Source organism: Capsicum annuum, chromosome 2 (genome assembly GCF_002878395.1).
Source record: "Capsicum annuum cultivar UCD-10X-F1 chromosome 2, UCD10Xv1.1, whole genome shotgun sequence".
Lineage (NCBI taxonomy): Eukaryota > Viridiplantae > Streptophyta > Magnoliopsida > Solanales > Solanaceae > Capsicum > Capsicum annuum.
The window spans coordinates 144,159,103-144,179,276 of record NC_061112.1 but is presented as its reverse complement, the minus strand read 5'-3'; the positions used below and the strand labels follow the sequence as shown (position 1 = coordinate 144,179,276).

The 20,174-nt window shown below is 33.4% G+C and overlaps 2 protein-coding genes across 2 annotated transcripts; one reads left to right on the top strand and one right to left on the bottom strand.

Moving 5' to 3' along the window:
- The first annotated feature begins 10,163 nt into the window (after positions 1–10,163).
- On the top strand, positions 10,164–10,910 carry LOC107860192 (60S ribosomal protein L26-1). Its single transcript, XM_016705466.2, has one exon. The coding sequence runs from the start codon at positions 10,318–10,320 to the stop codon at positions 10,756–10,758; it is 441 nt and encodes a 146-aa protein (XP_016560952.1). The 5' UTR covers positions 10,164–10,317; the 3' UTR covers positions 10,759–10,910.
- Positions 10,911–13,087: 2,177 nt separating this feature from the next.
- LOC107860193 (mitochondrial outer membrane protein porin 2) lies at positions 13,088–20,114 on the bottom strand (the record flags this gene model as incomplete). The annotated part of the gene is given in 5 exon segments (XM_047407337.1): positions 13,088–13,661; positions 13,771–13,979; positions 14,077–14,163; positions 14,253–14,363; positions 20,047–20,114. Coding segments are annotated over 5 exon segments (782 nt in total), but the record flags the coding sequence as incomplete, so codon positions are not given.
- Between the last annotated feature and the right edge of the window lie 60 nt (positions 20,115–20,174).

Below are 20,174 nucleotides of genomic sequence, written 5' to 3'. Positions count from 1 at the left end.
TTTGTTGATGAAAATTCTTAATTACTTTCACTTGAATTAATTATTTTATTGAATTTGGCCTTTTTAAAAAAATTTACGGATGAATTATTTTTGTTAGTGCTAATTTTTTGCTTTTTCTTTATTGATGATATTGATTTTCCTTGAATATTTTTTTTTTGGGGGTAAAGAGAACAAACTTTTGTTAAGCTAATTACCACACTCGTCTCTGTTCAAAATTCATAAAACCAAAATAAGGTAATCGTCAATATGAATCGTTACGTTATGTTTGATGTGCGACTTTATTGACCACTTTTTAATAATTTATTAAAATCATCATAGCCATTATATGACATATACAGAAAATTAGAATGACAAGAAAAAATATTAAATTTCTCATTTTTAAATAACATAATGTACTAGGCCTTATATTTCTATAATATAGTTCATTTAAAACAAAAGTTGATATATTCACCATAGATTGCCATTTATTATTTTTTACTTCACGTTAGTAAATTTTGGTTAAAAAAAAGAAAAAGATATTAGAATATCAGTAACAATTAAAAATTATGTTGTACCATAGAAAACAAATAATAAATCTTTTTTTTGGTGGTTGGTTGTAGTTATAAGAGGGGTTTGTGTAAAAATTTAAAGATTGGAGTTATATGTAATAACAATGAAAGTTGAAAATAGAAGTGAAAAATTGTGAAAACAACAAAGTTGTTTTCACTTTTTGGAATCCAACTCCGGAATAATTTTTCGAATTTTCATGGCCAAACACCACAATTTCCGAAAAAGTGAAAAAAAGGGAAATCTTTTATGGCCATACGGGCCCTAAATAAAAGAAAACATAAAAAATTAAATCAAAAAATCCAAACATACAGGTCTTGAAAAAAAAAATTTTTAAAAAAAGGACAAAAAACTGTGAGTTTATATTTGAAATTCATATTATTTTAATATTGATAAATAATTTATGAAATAACAATAAAAATTTATCATATTTAGATGATTTCTTTCTTTAAGAAAAAGGTTTTGAACTTCTAAATCAATTAGAATTTTACCTTATATATGTATGAAAAGAATTTCTGTAATTTTATTTAAATAATATTTTGGTCAAACTTTAACACAGAAAAGCTGCCACTTAAGCTATACTTTTCTTCTTATCTTGATTATGATTGAAGTCGTATTCTTTCATTCATTATCATCCGAGATAAATTTAAAAGTTGTTTTTGAATTATAGGCAATCAACAACTGACAATGGTTTATTCCTTTTCAATAATTTCTTGTGTTTCTCTTTTAATAGAAAATTTCTGATTGAAAAATGAAGACAAGTGTGTTGCTTCCGAATGAAGTAGCTTAAAAAATGAAATGTTTATCTTGCCTAGAAATTAAGGTTTATATTATAAGAATGGTGATTCTCTTTTTAGTTGCCACAAATTTGCTCCTTTCAAAGAATTTCATAGTTTTTATGCAATTTTTAAAGATAATAGGGTATATATCGAGTTAAAAAGAAAAGAACACTTTGAGCTCCATTTGATTTTAAAGTCTTTATTTTTTTATTTTCTATTTGAACTACAAATAATTTTTTCTTGCATTCTTTTCTATTTTGAATTATGAATACAAGGACTTCTATGATAACAATTAAGGGGTGCTTATTGGTTGGTTTATAGCTCAATTTTATGCATTACCGATTCGATTCATTAGTTTTTGATTTTTAAACATGCTAAATTAATAACGAAGTCAATAAGATATTTCTTGTCGATTTGGGTCCTTAATAGTTCTATTTTTCAATTAAGCAATAAAAAAACTCTCATTTTTATATGCGATATGAAAATATTCATATAGTCAAAGAATTTGTTATTGATTTATATGTAAGTAGTTTGATATTACGTTTATGCAGTATAATTTTGCACTATTTTAATTTTTATTTCATAACTTTATTATTAATTAATGTGACACACGTGCAAAGCGCGTACACTTGACTAGTAAAAAAGAAATTACAATTCTATTTAACTAATATTTTGGATCAAAATTTACAAGAAACATAGTTCTACTTCAACCTTTTCTTCTTATTTCGTTATTAATTCAAGTAATCTTTTTTTTGTGAGTGCATTCATTATTATCATCTTCTCCATCTTTCTTTATTCCTTTTAGTTAATAACTTATAGATTATATATAAATTATGATTAAATAATTAACAAGACTATAAATTCTCCTTTTTTTTTTATAATTTCTCGTCTTTCTCTTTCAGTAGAAAATGTTTGATCAAAAATTGAAAGAAATAAGTATGTCGCTACCGAATGAAGTGGTCAAAAATATCAAATGTTTGTCTCTTTTTTTTTTCTTTGTTTAACTGTGACTTTATTTTGATTATGTTATTTAACTATTTCATTAGTATTATAATTAATTAAACTTATTAGTTGAGTTCTAAATATAAGGTTATTATAAGTGTTGAATCTTGATACACATAACTTTTGTTTAAATGGTGAACATGTAAATTTAGAATTATAGTCAACTCTTTCAATGTTGGGCTTACTAATTATAGTTGAAAGCGAACCAAGTACATTATTCGTTGTAAATCGAGTTTAATCTATCTACCTAACATTTTAAAATCTAAATATATAAAAATATTTGTTGAAAATAAATCCAAAAAAGCAAAAATTCGGCTAATATTTATTTAATGAGAAAGATCCGAACACTTACATATAAAATCCCACTATTCAATATTCGCCATCACAAATTTAGAGTATTAACTTTATAGTGTGGTGCTATACAGAGAAGGTGAAAAAAAATTCAATAAAATTAAAAGACATTAAGGTATTATTCTCTAAATTGTTTTTTTTTTCAACAATATTTTTTTTTCTCTAGGTATAATTATGTTGATATGACGGAGAAGTTGGAAGAAAAGATTGAAAAGATTAAAGAAAGAGAGAAGAGGTGAAGGAGAATGACTAAAGGAAGGACTAAAGAGAATATACTCTTCTTGTAAACTCTCATGTGTTTAAATTAATATATATATATATATATATATATATATGCTCTTTGGTTGGCTAATTTCTACTTTTTCATAGAATTGAATAATAACTGAAAGTTGTCCCTGTTCAAGATGCTAACAAACAAAAACTACAATAAAATTTTGAAAAATCATCATGTTTTTTGTATTTTGAGTGATTTTATAAAATTAAACTTACTAAATTGAGGTACACGCATGAGAAGCGTATATCTAAACTAGTATCTATAATAATATCTATAATCGATCTATAATCTATATCTATAATCTATAATCTATAGCTATCTATAATCTAAATCTATTAAAAGTGTCTATAATCTATATCTATATCTATATCTATATCTATTAAAAGTGTGAAGGGCATTAATAATGTCATTTGAACTTTTTGCCCATTATTAAAAGTCTTTGCTCTAGACAGAATCGTTTTTTCTATTTCTTTAAAAAGTTATTATTTAATTTAAAAAATAGGAGTCCATAAATATATGATAAGAGTTTAATTTATGGTAAATTAGGAGTCTATAATTCTATTTTATTTTCAAGTGGACAATAGCATTGAAACAAACTTTACCTATATAAAGAATAAAATATGGTAAAGTAAAATTTCTAAATATATAAAAAGTTAAAATATAATTTGATATCTAAAATATAATTTATTAATATTTAATAATATAATAAAATTGTGAGCAACGCCAACACCCACAGCCACGTCGCCGCCTCCTTTTTTCCCCTTTTCTCATCACCGGGGACCACCAAATCAGACTCATCCAGCCGTTGTCGGCGGTGAAAAGCCAAACTAGATCCGCTCCACCGCTACTAGAAACCCCTCTCTCTCTCTTCTTTTGTCGCACCCCGCCGAAGTTGATCACCGACGGGCAGGCTTCGGCCAAACACACCAGCGGCAGCCCCTCTTCCCTTCTCTTTCATTTTTCTAATCCAATCTTTTTTTTAATTTGTTGACCGGATAAGACTAAATCTGGCAGGATTATTAATACTCTGGTGCTGCTCAGGAAAAGGCCATGGAAGCAATGTCACTTTCTTCACTAATTTGTGTTGTTGTCTCCATTGAATGAGGTTTCTGATTTTCTTTATGTTGTAACGTTATTGTGCAAATCTGGTTGGAGCCTATATTTTTTGGTGTCCATTGCATTTTCACCTTAACATATGACGTCTTTTGTGATTTGCACCCTATTTTATTTTATTTTATGATTTGCACCCTAATCTTCTATCTTTCTTGCAAAATAATGAAACTTACTCTTTTAAAAAAATAAATCATGAGGGCAAAATTGGAATATAAATATTCTTTTCATCTAAAAAAGGCACAAAATTAGAAAAAATGCTAAATAAAAAATGATGGTCTCTATCATTTTCATGGAATCAATATTCTTCTCAGCTCTCTGAAGATTATGGGTAACTCAGGAAGCTTTATGCGAAAATCACATAAAAGTTTAGCCTCAGATGACAATTCCAAACTGCAACTCAAATACTTACTTTTCGCTTGATAGCTTTTGACATTGCATATATAAACCAGATGAATAATGTTGAGGCGTATAAAAAGTGCATTGATGATTTTTTTTTTGTTGGATAATCAAGTAAAAATTTAAAAACTTTGATGTACTCAGGAGTTTGATAAGGGTACATCAAACGTGTTCTCCAACCTGTTTCTTTATTACAGAATTGCTAGGGGATATCAAAATTATTTTTCACTTATCTTAAACTTTAGTGACAAAAACCTAAATGGATGAATGTTTTATGTTTTATATTTGTTGGGTTTTGCTATGTTTCATTTTAAGTTTCACTTAAAGTCTTAAAAACAGTATCGGAGCCAAGATTTTCATTAAAGGAGTTCCATAGTAAATATAGGAACTAATTGAAGGGGGTTCAACTCTACTAGATATATGCATAAAAAATATTTTTAACGATGTAAAAATAACATAAAAATAATATAATTTTTTTTAAGAGGGTTCAAATGAACCTCCTGGAACAAAGGTGGCTCCGCCAATGCTTGAAGATATTGAACCGCTCCATGCTACCCCACAATATAAAGTTTCTAGGATGAGAAGGATTTCATGATTCGAAAATTGTCATGTGTCAACACAGCTGCATCCAGATAAAAAAGATTTAGCAGCTTATGAAGAAAAAAATGTGAATCATATTTAATTATACTAGCATTCTTTTAATTTAGTTGATTTTTTTAGAAAAATTCTTTGCTATTTTTAAAAAATATATTTATATTCCTATTTCGCCCTCGTACAAAAATTAGAAAAAGAGTAGTTTCATTATTTTGCAAGAAGGATAGGAGGTTAGGGTGCAAATGATAAAATGAAATAGGATAGAGGGTATAAATCACAAAATTGGTCATACGTTAGGGTGCAAAATGCAACTGACTCTATTTTTTGATAATTTCTTGATTGTCCGGGCTCATTCCCGATGGATTTTCTTTTTTTTTTTTAGAAACACTATATTGGTTTTTGCACAGTGTTGTTATATTGATTTACCGTTATTATTGATATAGTGTTTAGCTGCGTACACCCGCTTATAATTATCCCTTTATTTTGCTACTGGTCGCTATTGTTTTCTTTTGTTAAGCAGTTAGAGCATCGGTGTGATGTGATGTGGTTCTATGACTCTCTTTGAATTGTTGACAATCTTTTGTTATCCGGATTTGATTCACCACTGGTCCTATTTAGTAATTGTTTTGGAAAATTTTGTACTCCCTCAATCCCAAATTACCCGTCCCAATTTTTTTAATTTGATTTCTCATTTTATTTATCTTTTTTCATTAATCAAGAAGAGACAAATTTTTTTTTCCATGTTTTACCCTTTGCATTATTTACTTTTTCTTCAAATTAAAATATAAACATCATTTAATAGGGATACTAGGTGAACTAACCATGTTATTAAATATTTTTCTTAATCAATGTGTCATCTCAATTTGGGATGGGTAATTTGAGATGGAGGAAGTATTTACTGCTTTTGCATTACAAATGAACAAGATACTATGGGAGCTGGCCGATAACATTATCTCTCCGTCGGATATTCGAGGCCACCCTATTATAAAAGACGAATTTTATTTTCATAAATTTATTATTTTATAGTAAGGGACCGACACATTGACCGATGAAGAAATTCTCCGTCGATTTTTGAAGCCTCCCCAAATAAAAGACGGACATTACGTATATAAATACGTAACAAAAATAAATAAACTCGGTCGATGTCGAAATCTTTAAAATATCACGACAACACAAGGGGTTTTTACGATTTGTATCTTGGCAAGGCGATTTAGGATGACCGATAAAGTGAGCAACCATTTCGTAGCCATAGCGCGTCTAAAACTTAATCTGAGCCCATTTTATAACAACATTCTATTTTTATATATACATATGTGTGCACATAATTTCATTTACTTTAGTGATTATTTATTCATTTTTATTACTTCTGTCAAGCACTTGTACATGTTTTCGGTAACGCATTCCGAAGTACTACTTTAAAGAAAATCTCGAGCTTTATGTTTGTATTTCATTTTCCATATGTATAATTGTACATAAAGATAAAGTATGATGGAAATTTTACTTTTGGAGTGTTGGACGGGAATGTATTATTTACATAATTTTCATCACGCATTTAGGCAAAACTTAGATCGTTTAAATTTACACAAACAAATAAAATTAATCAATTCGTTCACATATTTACATCATAAATATTATATAATTTTCTTCTCAAGTAAAGTCTTTATTTTTATCTCCATAATTTTGATTAAGTAGATAGTATTATTTGCAAAATACTTTTTCTCTTTTTAGTACATAAAAGTATCTTTTCGTTTCATACGTCACAAAATACTTTTTCTTTTCATATGTAATTTGTACATTTTTTTACATACCTTTTTTTTCATAACAATAAACTTTATTCATATGCTTAATATTCATACATTCTTCACATTATTTTAAATATTTATATTTTTAAAAGAAATTATTTTTACCTCCTCTCTCTTTGATAAATTTAGTCTAGTCAGGTACCATATTTGTGGATTCTAAAGGGTGTCTAACTCCTTCCCTTCGAAATAACTTAAACCCTTACCTAGAATCTTAAATCGGCTTTCGCAGACTAAAAAATATTAGTCATACGTGTTAATAAATAAAAAGTTTTTTTATTTTCCTTTAAAAAATTAGGTGGCGACTCTGTACAAAATTCAATTCTTTTAGAGTCAGTAAGTCATGTTTTGTTCAACCTTGACAAAAACAGGGCGACATATACATGGTTAAAATTATTATATATATATATATATATATATATAGTAGATGTTGAACCCCTTCAGTTAGTCTGTACGTTCACTTATGAATCCCTTTGAACCCCCTTAGTGAAAATTCTACCTCCGCCACTAATGCAAATGTATGTGAAAACACCTAATTTTTATGGTGCCTTATGTGAGCAAATTGGCAAAATTACAAACAAGTCATTTTAATCTGATTTATTAAATAGTTATCAATAAACTTTTTAAAAGTGAACGAGTTGAATTAATCTGATTTATTGAAATAACTATCAATAAACTTTTTAAAAGTGAACAAGTTGAATTAATACTAGCGGTTATCTTCTTTTTTTTTTCAAATTTCAAAAATAAGGATCAAAATCAAACTTCACAGAAAATAAAAGTCTCATTATTCTCCTCCCACTTTATTGATTATTTTATATTGACATAAATAGCACTCATTTTCCACTCATAGAAGCAATTTTAGTGAGCGTATCACAAATTAAACGCAATCTTAACCAAAATAGCATTTAAATTCAGTAAAGCTTAATAAATCAAATGTGAATAGTAGAGAAAACAGAGAGAAAGTATCATTTATTTAAACAATAACAATGCTAAAGTTGTGATTCTATCGGGCTCTAACTTTAAGCGATGACAAGAAAATCTTGAATTTGCTTAGGGCATGGCTGACATAGATCAAGTCTTGCGTGAGGATGAGCCTGCAGCTCTCACTGGTTCTAGTACAACTGCTGAAAAAGAATTTTATGCTAAGTGGGAGAGATCTAATAGGCTATGCATCCTTATCTTTAGGAGGTCAATTGTTGAATACCTCAAAAGTGGCTTGGTTAAAACTCACAATGCCAAAAAAAATCTTGTTCAAGTGAAAGAAAGGTATTTTGTATCCAATAAAGTTGAGACTAGAGATCTAATAAATAAACTTGTGGGAATGAAATATGACTTTACTGGGGTGTTAGAGATTACATACTTAAGATGATCCACATTCAGTACAAACTGAAAGCTCTTGAAATAATTCTTCTTGATACTTACATTGTTCACTCTACTCTTAACTCTTTACCTGCTGAGTTTACATATATGACAACTGCCTATAATACTCAGGATGAATCTTGGTCAATCAATGATCTCATCTCTAAATATATTGTTGAAGAGGAAAAAATTAAAAAAGGAGAAGGATGAGGTTGTCATGTTAGCCTCTTATGATTTCAAAGCAAGCTCTAGCAAGGGACCTAGGAACTTTGAAAGATCTAATAATCATACTTTTAAGAAGGGTCAGAACAACAAAAGACATATAAAGATCAGATTGATTATCCTGGGATCAATAATATGATTTTTAAGAAAAATAATAATTACTTTTTTTTGTAAGAAACCTGATCACAAGCAAAGAAATTGTACCAAATTTTATTTTTGGATAGAAAAGAAGGAGTTAAAAGAACATAATCACCTAGCTCTTGTTTATTTTGAGTCACACTTTGTAGATGTTACTATTATTTTTTGATGGTTTGATAGCGGAGCTACTGCTTATTTTGCCATTTCCTTGCAGGAGTTCAAAAAACAAAAGGAAGTCAAAGGAAATAAAGTCAAAAATTAGAGTTGCCACAACTGTCCAAGTTGAAGTAGAGTTTCATAGGTACTGTTGTTTTAGACTTAGAAACTAACTATAAGCTTATTCTTGAAAACACTCTTTAGACGAAATTCGCTTTCTATTTTAATTTTAGACAGATTTGGTTATGATTTTAATTTTCTTAATGAAAAAATTATTTTTCTTTTGAACTCCTGAGTTGTTAGTCATAAAATCTTATCTGATGGATTGTTTAAAATTTCCTTGACTTCTGATTTGAATACAACTCTTTTAATTCTGAAATTGTTGGGTCTAAACGATTAATTTTAAATGAAAAACTAGACATATTGTGGCATAAACATTTATGTCATATCTCTAAAGATAGAGTTGATGGATTAGTTAAGTCTAATATTTTACCTTCTCTTGATTTTGGGTACATAGGAACATGTATTGATTGAATTAGAGGAAAGTTGACTAAAACAGGAAAAAAAAATGCTACTCATAGTTCTGATTTGTTGAAAATCATTCACATAGACATAAATGGTCCGGATTCTACTACAATATGTGGTTCAAGTTATTTTATCACCTTTATTGATAACTTTTCACGGTATGATTATGTTTTTCTTATTAAGGATAAAGAAAAATCAGATTCTCTTGAAATGTTCAAAATATTTTAAACAGAAGTAGAGAAACAACTGAGAAAGGTCATTAAGAGAGTGGGGTCTGATCGTGGGGGTGAGTACTATGGTGGATAGAGCGAGACTGGCAACAGATGGGACCCTTTGCCAAATATCTACAAGATTATGGCATAGTTGCCCATTACACCATGCCTGGCAGTCCTGACCAAAATGGTATAGCCAAAAATTCAAAATTCAAAGCTACCCACTATTTGGGCTATAACATATAATTTCTGTCCAAAGAACCCCAAAAAAGTTTCTAAAAATTACACAAACCACAACTTAAGTTTCACTTATTGCAAAAAAAATTCAATCTCTTCAAACATATTACAAAAATCCCATTTTTCTCTAAAAATACATATACATAGCTTTCTATGTATATGTTGGTCCTGTTATGTATATGAATTGGTTTTGTTATATATATATCGGTCTTATTATGTATATGTCGGCCTTGTCATACTTGTTATGTTTATGAATCAACCTTGTTATGTATATGTCGGTTTTGTTATATACAAAAATTTTTATATATATGTCGACCTTATTATGTATATAAATTAGAAAAGAGAGTAAAGTAATTAAGAAAGGGAGAGAATGTAAATAATTCTAATAAGATTGAAATTTATGTTATTTTTACAATTTTTCCAAAAAGCTCAATCGAAAGTACCATCACGTCAACATATTTCAATTGGGCCGAAAAATAAAGGCCCAAATCCCCTTCCCTCCAATAGATACCCTAAATTTCCCGTATAAGATCTCAAAAAACCCTAACATCACTCATCTCCCCCGCCCACATTTACAGAGAGAGAGAGAGAGAGAGAGCATTCAATCGGCGAAGATGAAGTACAACCCACGCGTCTCTTCCTCCCGACGCAAGAGCAGGAAGGCCCATTTCACGGCGCCGTCAAGCGTCCGCCGCGTGTTGATGAGCGCTCCTTTATCCTCCGAGTTACGTACTAAGCACAACGTCAGATCCATGCCGGTGAGGAAAGACGACGAAGTTCAGGTTGTTCGTGGGACCTACAAAGGACGTGAGGGTAAAGTTGTCCAAGTTTACCGTAAGAAGTGGGTGATTCACATTGAGAGGATTACTAGAGAGAAGGTTAACGGATCTACTGTTAACGTTGGGATTCATCCATCCAAGGTAGTTATCTCCAAACTCAGGCTTGATAAGGATCGTAAGTCGCTTATCGATCGTAAGGCTAAGGGTCGTGCTGCTGCTGATAAGGATAAGGGTACAAAGTTCACTGCTGAAGATATCATGCAGACTGTTGATTAAGTTGGTCTTTTATCTGTCGTATTTCTTTTTTGTTATATTGCTCTTGGTACTTTGAAGCTTGTTGAAAGCTTGTTGAGACAGTTAACAGAGTATTTCGCTGAAATTCTGAATTTTGTTTCAGTATTTTTAATAGTATGCAATTTTTGGTATAATCAATCGTCTCTTAGTTATATTTTTATATTGTCCTTGTATCTATTTGCTCTGTTACTTATGGAAAAATGTTCGGTTGCTTCTCCTGCTAGTATGATTGATTTCGCAGTAAGCTTATGCATGAAATATGTCTGTTGGCACACTAATTTTGTAACTTTTTGTCGATGAAATGCTCTGTGTTTGATGGCATTTTGTTTTGGATCAACTTTTACATTATAGAGCATAGGTGTTTGATATGCACCTAAATTTGAGTAATTCGAACTCGGTTAGAAGTTTGTTAGTCACTGGTCTGGTGTTGTTGTGATGTGTGTTGGAAGTCGAAAGCTTATTTTATTAGTATAGCCCGGTTCTTGTTTTGGCTGTGAAGTGATTGCATGCATTATCGATTTTCAAAGTATGTTATTGAAGTTGTGGTTGTAACTTGGGATGATTTTGGCTCTTGTTTAGTAAGCCTCTTATTTGGTTGGAGCTGAACCTGCGTTCTACTAGAATGTCAGGTGGGGGTTGAGAACTAAAATTTAGGAAGAGTTTGATTGATGAATGTGAATCTAGCTACATTTTCCGCATTTAAACTAGCATCTCTACCATTTAGCGACCTAGCTGTTAGTATAGCTATTGGTCATCTTCGATAGTTTCCTCACATCTATCTACACTCTGCTGCATTGAAGGTGAATACAAGATTTTAAACATGTACCAGCCGGTTAGTGCTGTATCCATTATTTAATCTTTTACACAGGTGAATTTTGCTGAACAATTATTTTAAAGCTGTTTGAGTCTAAAGTGTGTTGTAGGGTGTAATGAGCTTAGCCGCCCTGTTCTGATGACTTTAGGAAGAACTTAACACATGAAAAGCTGAGAAATGTGTCATTAATCTTATATCTTTTTTTTACATGTTGCTTCCTATAACTGGAACGTGGTCGGATAGTACTCCTCTCCTTTCGTCTAGCCTGTGATTGCATAATCAGCATCTTGATTTGGTCAGTTCTATTAGTTGATAACATAGGCTTTTCCAATTTTTGCTTATGAGTGTCCTCTTAGGTTTCGTTTGTCAGTGCAAGCTTTTACTCGCGCTTCCACATGCCAATTTATAGCTGAGATCATAAGACAAACATCTCGTGCTAAAAGCTTGTAGTAGTCTTCTGTTTGGTTCCTGAATATCGTTCTATAGCTGTGCATATTATTATTTCAGTTTTCTTGTGCTCTTGTTTTAATTTAGATTAATATCCCCCTCTTTAAGGTCTTACCTGGACGAGTCACCACATATATAGTGTCCACCCACCCACCCACACGCGCACACATTTATGCCCTCCCAGATGCTTATGCAATCTTACATGGTCAAAAGAGCAATAGACAAGATACGTTTTATCTTTTTCAATTGTGGCTCCAAGTTAACAGTTAATGTCAGCAGTCACTATTTCGTTCTATGCTGTAGAGCTCGTGGTTCTATTTTCTGGAAATGCTCAAAGGCTTCAAAGCTTTTGCTTTCTGAACTCAATACTCTGTATGAGTAAATCTGAAGCATACAAACTCACTCTGTTCGACTAAAATCTAAAAGCATAACAACATAGACAGTAACCAGATCAAAGGCATCTTATAAGCAAATTTCGTATTAGCATAGAAAGAATCTAGTAGATGTTTGCCTACAAATTTCGTTGAAACACGAAGAAAAAGTCTGACCTTGAATGCTAAATTGTTATTTTTAGTGTGAATGTATTTGAAAATGTGCTTATTTGAAGGAGTTTGAAGTTTTGTGTGGACGTTTTTCTAACTTTAAAAAACTCCAAAAACTATCCAGAAAATCGTTGTAATGTATGACCAAACATTGTATAGGAAATATATTTTGAAAAAAGAAAAAAAAAATCATGTCCAAGCATGCCCAATACTCTGTTAAGGGAAGGTAGTATTGGTCTAAAAAGACATAGGTAACGTAGTAGGGATTGTATGACTTCATTCACCTACAAGGCCTACAGGCCTAGGATAAACAGCATTTCATGTGCTCTGGCTAAAAGTACTACTAGACAAAACTTGGGAAAGAATTTCAGAGAGAAGGTTAAACAAGCTCCAAAACAAGCTCCAACTTATTTGCAGCTTACTTGAATTAGAACGAACTTAAAAGACGCAAAATCATCCAGCCACAGCACAAACTCCAAAGAACAGACAGTAACAATTGAAGAGGTCATTTCGGAAACATTTAAAATGAAATTAACGCAATTGAGGTTGGCTATTTGCATCATACCCAACGAAAAATCTCTTCCAGAGGAAAACATTAAACTCTCTTGTCTTTCTCCTAAGGGAAAAGTGGAGAAGACGGGAAAGACCATAAACAGGCCCTAAAATCAGAACAACTCATCCTGAAAACATCTAAATTGTGGGGAAAAAAAACACAAGTTTGTTGAACTACTTATTGAACACCTCTCCTCCAGGCAATGCCCGCCCAAAATGCAGTTCAAGGCTTAAGAGCAAGGGCCACACCGAATTTGGGAGTCTTTTCCAAGGCCTTGGTGTCAAACTCGCTAGAAATAGTCAACGATGACTTAGGAATCAGCTCATGCTGCAATAGAGCCCCCAGCTTGCCATGGTTATTGAGCTTAAGTTTCACAGTTGTCAGGTTATCAACAGCATATGACCCTCCAACTGTGAAGGTGTTTTCATTTGTGGAGAACCGTCTAGTGATCTCGCCCACGGCTGCACTCTTCTTCAATTCATCTAGATGATGTATATATGATGCCTTTATTGTGTCCCCTTTGTCGCCCCTGTCGGAAAGAAAAATTAGAGCAACAGATAATGTCAAACTCTTAATCTTCTTATCATTTATGCTTTAGTTTCATTTCATAGATACAAATGCTCAGACTGGTAACTTACAGTACGATAGCAGCACAGGAATCTGGTTTTGTCACACTTACGCCAGCAGTATATTTAGCAAGTTTACCTGCCGCTGTCTCATAACTTGCCTCTGCACCGATGGCAAAAGTGGGAGTACCAAGCGTGACAGAGAGATCAACTATAGGGTTTTGTTTCAGACCAACAGCGGTACTAAAGGCAGCGTGATGGTGATAGTATTGAACCTCTAGCTGCAAGAACAACCAAATTCATGTTTCAGAAGGAAAAATTCAATGATTTCCGGCAACTGATCAATAATCATTTGTCATAATATAGATTATTTTTCACCTTTCCAGAACTGTAGTCAGGGAATTTCAGGGAGGCAATGGTTTTTGTTGAGGGGGCAAGGTCATTTAGAGTAAGAGTAGTTGAGATCTGCAAGCAAAAGGGTGAAAGATGAAGACATTACAAAACAAAACGAGAGGGATGGTTTTGCAAAGGAGACCAAGGCGTGAGCAACTCACGTTTGACCCTGTATCAACTTTTACATCAATCAAGGTGTTCTTATATTTGTATTGTGCTCCAACATCTCCAGTTGAAAGCCCTCCCTTCTTTACTGCAGTTGATGTAAGGGCCTAAATCAAGAAATCAAAATTAAAGACCACAAAAAGAAATCAAAATTAAAGACCACAAAATTAAGAATCTAAATTGTTATCGTCAGTAATCCAAATAGAGAAGAAAAATTTTGCAAATAAAAATCTGAAACTATCTACTGGAGCAAGACCATTTACTATTGGCAAAAGCTTCAAGTCAGCCAAACAGAGGTGTAATAACAAAACGTTTTAAAGATCATGTTTTTTGGAAAGTGGTCGGTCATATAGGAGCTTGTTCAATATATGTGTTCTTTTTTGTATCATTTCCTTTTCTTGGAGCACCAAATAAAGGAGATCATTTAATTTCTGGAAAGTGCAGAATCAACATGGTTAGAATATTGTACAAGGATCTTCGTCAATATACTAAGAAATTCAAACCATATTGAATCCAATGAGGCCATAAGCTTCAAAAGCTCCTCAGTACCATGCACACTCTTGTTTGTACAAAAAACATAGGATCGTCCGTCACGTTCGAATTTCTATCTAGATATAAGCATGGAAACACCAAAGATAAAGTTTAATTGCCCTTTCCACATATTGTGATACAAAATATAAAGTTCAGCAAGAGCTCTAGATATCAGTTGCTGATGCTCATAAACAAACTTCATTTGAAACTGTACATAGAGAGGCTCACCTCAAATATTTCAATCTTCAAAAGTGGTACATCAAGTTGGTGGGAATAAGGATAGAAGGCTTGAACAGAATACTTTTGACTTAGATATTAACAAATCAATAGTTGAAATATTCAAAAGAGTTCACCAACTATGAGAAACGTCCGTCGGATCAAAACAAGTTTATTCATTAATCATTGAGACCCCCATTTAACTCTTAAAAACTTCAATCTATCTTACACAGACTTCTATAGACGTAAAGGATTAAGATTCAACAGTATTATGCAATAAACATCAAATAGGGATATCCAAATAATTCTCCTTCAATAGTTAATTTAAGACATCTCAATAAGTCAATTATACAAAGTACATATATTATTATCTTACACTAGCTTAACTATACAAATCTTAATTTGACCAGTGGAATTATTTTACACGATTCGGAAAAACATCACATCTAGGTTTGTGATGGCTCACATATCTTCAATATAACAACTAAAGGATGATTAGTTCGTCATTTGAGCATCTTATCAAACTTACATGGAACATATTAAATGAAAGAAGGCAGAAAGTAGCTAATTAACAAATCTGGTCTAACTTTTACCTCATCAAAGAAGCTAAATGATTTTCTGTAATTATGGCCCTGGGAAAGAACTCTTACTTTTAACGACGGTGGACAGCTTACACACTCGACAATTCCACTGGGTATTTGTTTTCTACCTCTTACCAGAAAAGTACCAAGTAAAACTGCTCGACAAAGCTTAGGCAGATGAAATGATATCACCTAGTGTGGAATTATGTAACCTTTTGTGGAAAGATGTCACTATTGAAAGGTCATACAAAATTTTATTAGAAAGAAAGATATTTCCTGAACCTCCTTATACAGCTGACACAAAAGCTCTGTGTAGAAAGGAAAACAAATAGACGAATGCAACATTCCAAGCTAACTCCAAGCAGAAATTCTCAAGGCACTAGCCAAAAAGAAAACATATAACTCCATTTTTGGGTGTGAAAAGATACAAGTAAAATAAACACGATTTAACTTTGGCATAACCATGACACAACCAAATTATTACTCCCCCAATATCAATGTAAATGAAGGGATTCAGAGTATGAGATTCAAATCATCTAATTTTCAGTGTGAACTTGGGCATGATTCTTCAAATAGATCAGAGTAAAACATATTTGAAAACAACATGAGAAGTACTTTGACGACATAGTTAATAAATCAAACTAACTGAAAAGAGTTTGAGAAACTACAGTCGAAGAAAAAGCTGTTTTCTAGTGAAATAACAACACCACTCACATAAAATTGGACAGAGGTAATTATAAAGAAGTAAGAGTTTTTGTGCGACTAGAGTTTTTACAACAACAAACCCAGTGTATTCCCACAAAGTGGGGTCTGGGGAGGGTAAGATGTACGCAGACCATACCGCTACCTCTGAAAAAGTAGAGAGGTTGTTTCCGATAGACCCCAGCTCGAGATACAGAACAGTAACAAGGGGATGAATGACACAATAGAAAATCCGTGATAAGAAATAATGTCACTAGAAAACAGAGAAAATACGACATACGATAAATAAGGCAAACACGAAAGAGAGAAAATAAGAAGTATGCAAAAAAAATACGAAGGACACCTACCTAGTTGTAACATAGTCGCACAAACCAACGACACCTAAGAATGCTAAGATTCCTAAGATTACTAGCCCGGCAACACAAGGTCTCACCTAACCGCTTGCTACACCCCACACACTCACACTAGCCTTCTACCCTTATCCGCGACCTCCACACCTTCCTATCTAGGGTCGTGTCCTCAGTAAGATGAAGCTGCTCCATATCGTGTCTAATCACCTCCCTCCAGTATTTCTTCGGCCTACCTCTACTCCTCTTGAAGCCATCCAAAACTAGCATCTCACACCTACGAACTGGGACATCTGCGCCCCTCCGCATCACATGCCCAAACCATCTCAGTCTTCCTTCCCTCATCTTGTCCTACACTGAAGTCACTCCCACCTTCTCCCGAATAGCTTCATTTCTAACTCTGTCCCATCTAGTAAACCCACACATCCAACACAACATCCTCATTTCCGCCACCTTCAATTTTTGGATGTGGAAGTGCTTGACTGGCCAACACTCCGATCCATACAACATGGCCGGGCGGACTGTCACTCTATAGAATTTTCCTTTAAGCTTAAGAGGCACCTTTTTATCACACAACACTCCTGAGGCGAGCCTCCACTTCATCTAACCTTCTCCAATACGCATAGAAACATCCTAATCAATCTCCCCGTTCCCCTGAATCGTAGACCCAAGATACTCAAAACTATCCCTCTTACAAACCTCCTGGGCGTCCAACCTCACCACCACTTCTTACTCCTGCCTCAAGTCACTAAACTTGCATTCCAAATACTCCGTCTTGGACCTACTCAATCTGAACCCCTTAGACTCAAGGGTTTGTCTCCAAACCTCCAATTTGTCTTTCACACCCCTCTGCGACTCATCAATCAGCACTACATCATCCGCAAATAACATACACCAAGGCACCTCTCCCTAAATACTCCGCGTCAACACGTCCATCACCAACGCAAATAAGAAGGGACTAAGGGTCGAACCCTGATGCAACCCTATCTCGACCGGAAAATGCTCAGAGTCTCCTCCCACCGTCCTCACCTGGTATTCCCTCCATCGTACATGTCCTTAATAACTCAGATGTAAGCCACCGGGACCCCCTCACCTCCAGGCATCTCCACAGAACCTCCCTCGGGACTTTATCATATGCCTTTTCCAGGTCAATGAACACCATGTGTAAATCCCTTTTCCATTCTCTATACTGCTCCACCAGTCTCCTCACCAGGTGGATTGCCTCTGTCATCGAAAGACCAGGCATAAAACCAAACTGATTCTCCGATACGGGCACTACCCTCCTCAATCTCCTCTCAACCAATCTCTCCCAAATCTTCATAGTGTGACTCAATAGCTTAATACCCCTATAGTTGTTGCAGCTCTGAATGTCATCCTTGTTTTTATATAACGGGATCATCGTACTCCATCGCCAAGCCTCAGGCATTCTCGCTGTCTTGAAAATGATGTTAAACAAATCAGTCAACCACCTTAAACCAGCCCCACCAGCATACTTCCAAAAGTCCACCGGAATCCCGTCAGGCCCCGTCGCCCTACCCCTCCGCATCCTACGAATAACCTCTCTTACCTCCTCAACCTTAAAACGCCTACAGTAACAGAAATCACGACTCTTCTCTGAGTTTTAAACCTCTCCCCTACCTTATAGTATGAGAAATATTTAAAACCTTAACTCCCACTCCCTATACCCCCAAACCCAAAATGAAAAATGTTGAAAAAGGATGGAGTTTATATTGGTGATAATTTGACTAGAACACTCCTATGAAATAAAAGAAGCAAAGAACTAGATTAAGCTTTATGCATCTTCTTGATGCATTTCAATAAGACGACTTACTTCATCAATTTAAAAAAAAAACTAAATTTATTTTACCAAGTTAGTTTCCCCTTTAAACTGTGATATTTTTATCTACCATCTCTCTTTTTCTTCTTTAAGATTTTATAATTCCAAGTAATATTTCCATTTGTAGCTAATTTTATACTTCTCAATTCTCTTGTACGTTTCCCTAGTTCCAAGTGGTGTCATGTTCTTTTTCCTTTTGATCAGATGGTCATCGTATGGGGTGGTGGATCCATAGGCATCGAGACGAATAGAATCATGGCAAGGTGCAGCTTGCAATCGGGAAAGGGTGGCTAGTGTTGAGAAAGGATGAGTGTTATTGTCGGGAGATGGGAGAGGGTTATACAAGGCTAGTACTTGGGACAAAAAGAGAGTGCCAAGTTGGAATTTCGAACAAATTTCTACTTCTCTTTTCAAGTTCAAGAAAGAACTCCGGCTAGAGCAATCTTTAGCCAAAATGTACTTCAGACAGACGACAAATGAACGATGAAGAAGAGGCAGAATTTTCTGTGTCATATCAAATCATTACTACTTAAACACCTAATTTTTACATCAAAATTCTACACCTAGAATATTACTGTATCTACCCATACCAAATAAGTGAAATTCATTGCCAAGTTTGAGGTTCCTAAATACTAAGATATACCATTGATCTCCACTCTCCACTTGTGTAAGTTATCGTCTTCATAAGTATCAATAGCTTTAACCTTTTTACAAAATGGAAGTATCAGCAGTTTTATTTACCACAAATGATGAAAAAGACGTTTCTCATAGACTCACACAAGCAGCCCCTTTGCGGGATAATTCTACAATAAGTTTCGGGGAGCCTTCTTTTTTTTGACAAAGAGGGTAAAATTTATTCAGGGATCCTTCTTTTTACCACAAATATTTAAATATCCCATCGAAGACATCTCTGTTAACTCCAATAAGGAATCGCAGGAATTCCAGGACTGAGCTAACTTAAAGGTAATGGTCGATCATCTTTTGAAGTAAATGGAAGAGAAGACTGAAATTTAGTTGTGGCCTACTGGCATGCGGAATAGCATACTAATGATTGATATTTTTGCTATACAATCAACAATATCCTTCACGAAAATAAGAAACTATAATTAAATCCATTTAGATTGATTTTGTTGGTAGCTAAACTGCATTATTCAACTTTCATTGTTCTGTAATTTAAGTTTAAAGTAGTGCACTGTGCTTTTACAATAAAAACGATTGATACAGAAAACAAATCAAAAATTCAAAACACACTTGAAGAAACACCCTAACATCATACAATTTATCATAGAGCAAATAGCTGTTTTCTCATATTTCAGAACTCCGCATCATACGATAAGAAATACTGCTAAAAATAGGAAAACGAGTTAAGACGATCAGGAATCAAGTCAACATCCGAACTCCAAACAACAACTCACATCACTAAAATTGAAATCACTCTACTAAGGAGATTGAATACACCCTAAAATACACAAATTCAGCACCGAAACCTAAGCAACAACCAGAACTGCAACAGAAATGATATAAACAAAGAATGAAGAAAAAGAAAAAAGAAGCTAAAAGGTGAATATAATGATACCACTCCGGTGTCACTGTAGGTTGAAATAGATAGCTTCTGATCGGAGATATAGTCCTTCGTCAGCAGATCTGCATCAAATATCATGCGTTCAGTGTTGCTTAACTAATACAGTAAGTAGTAACACAACT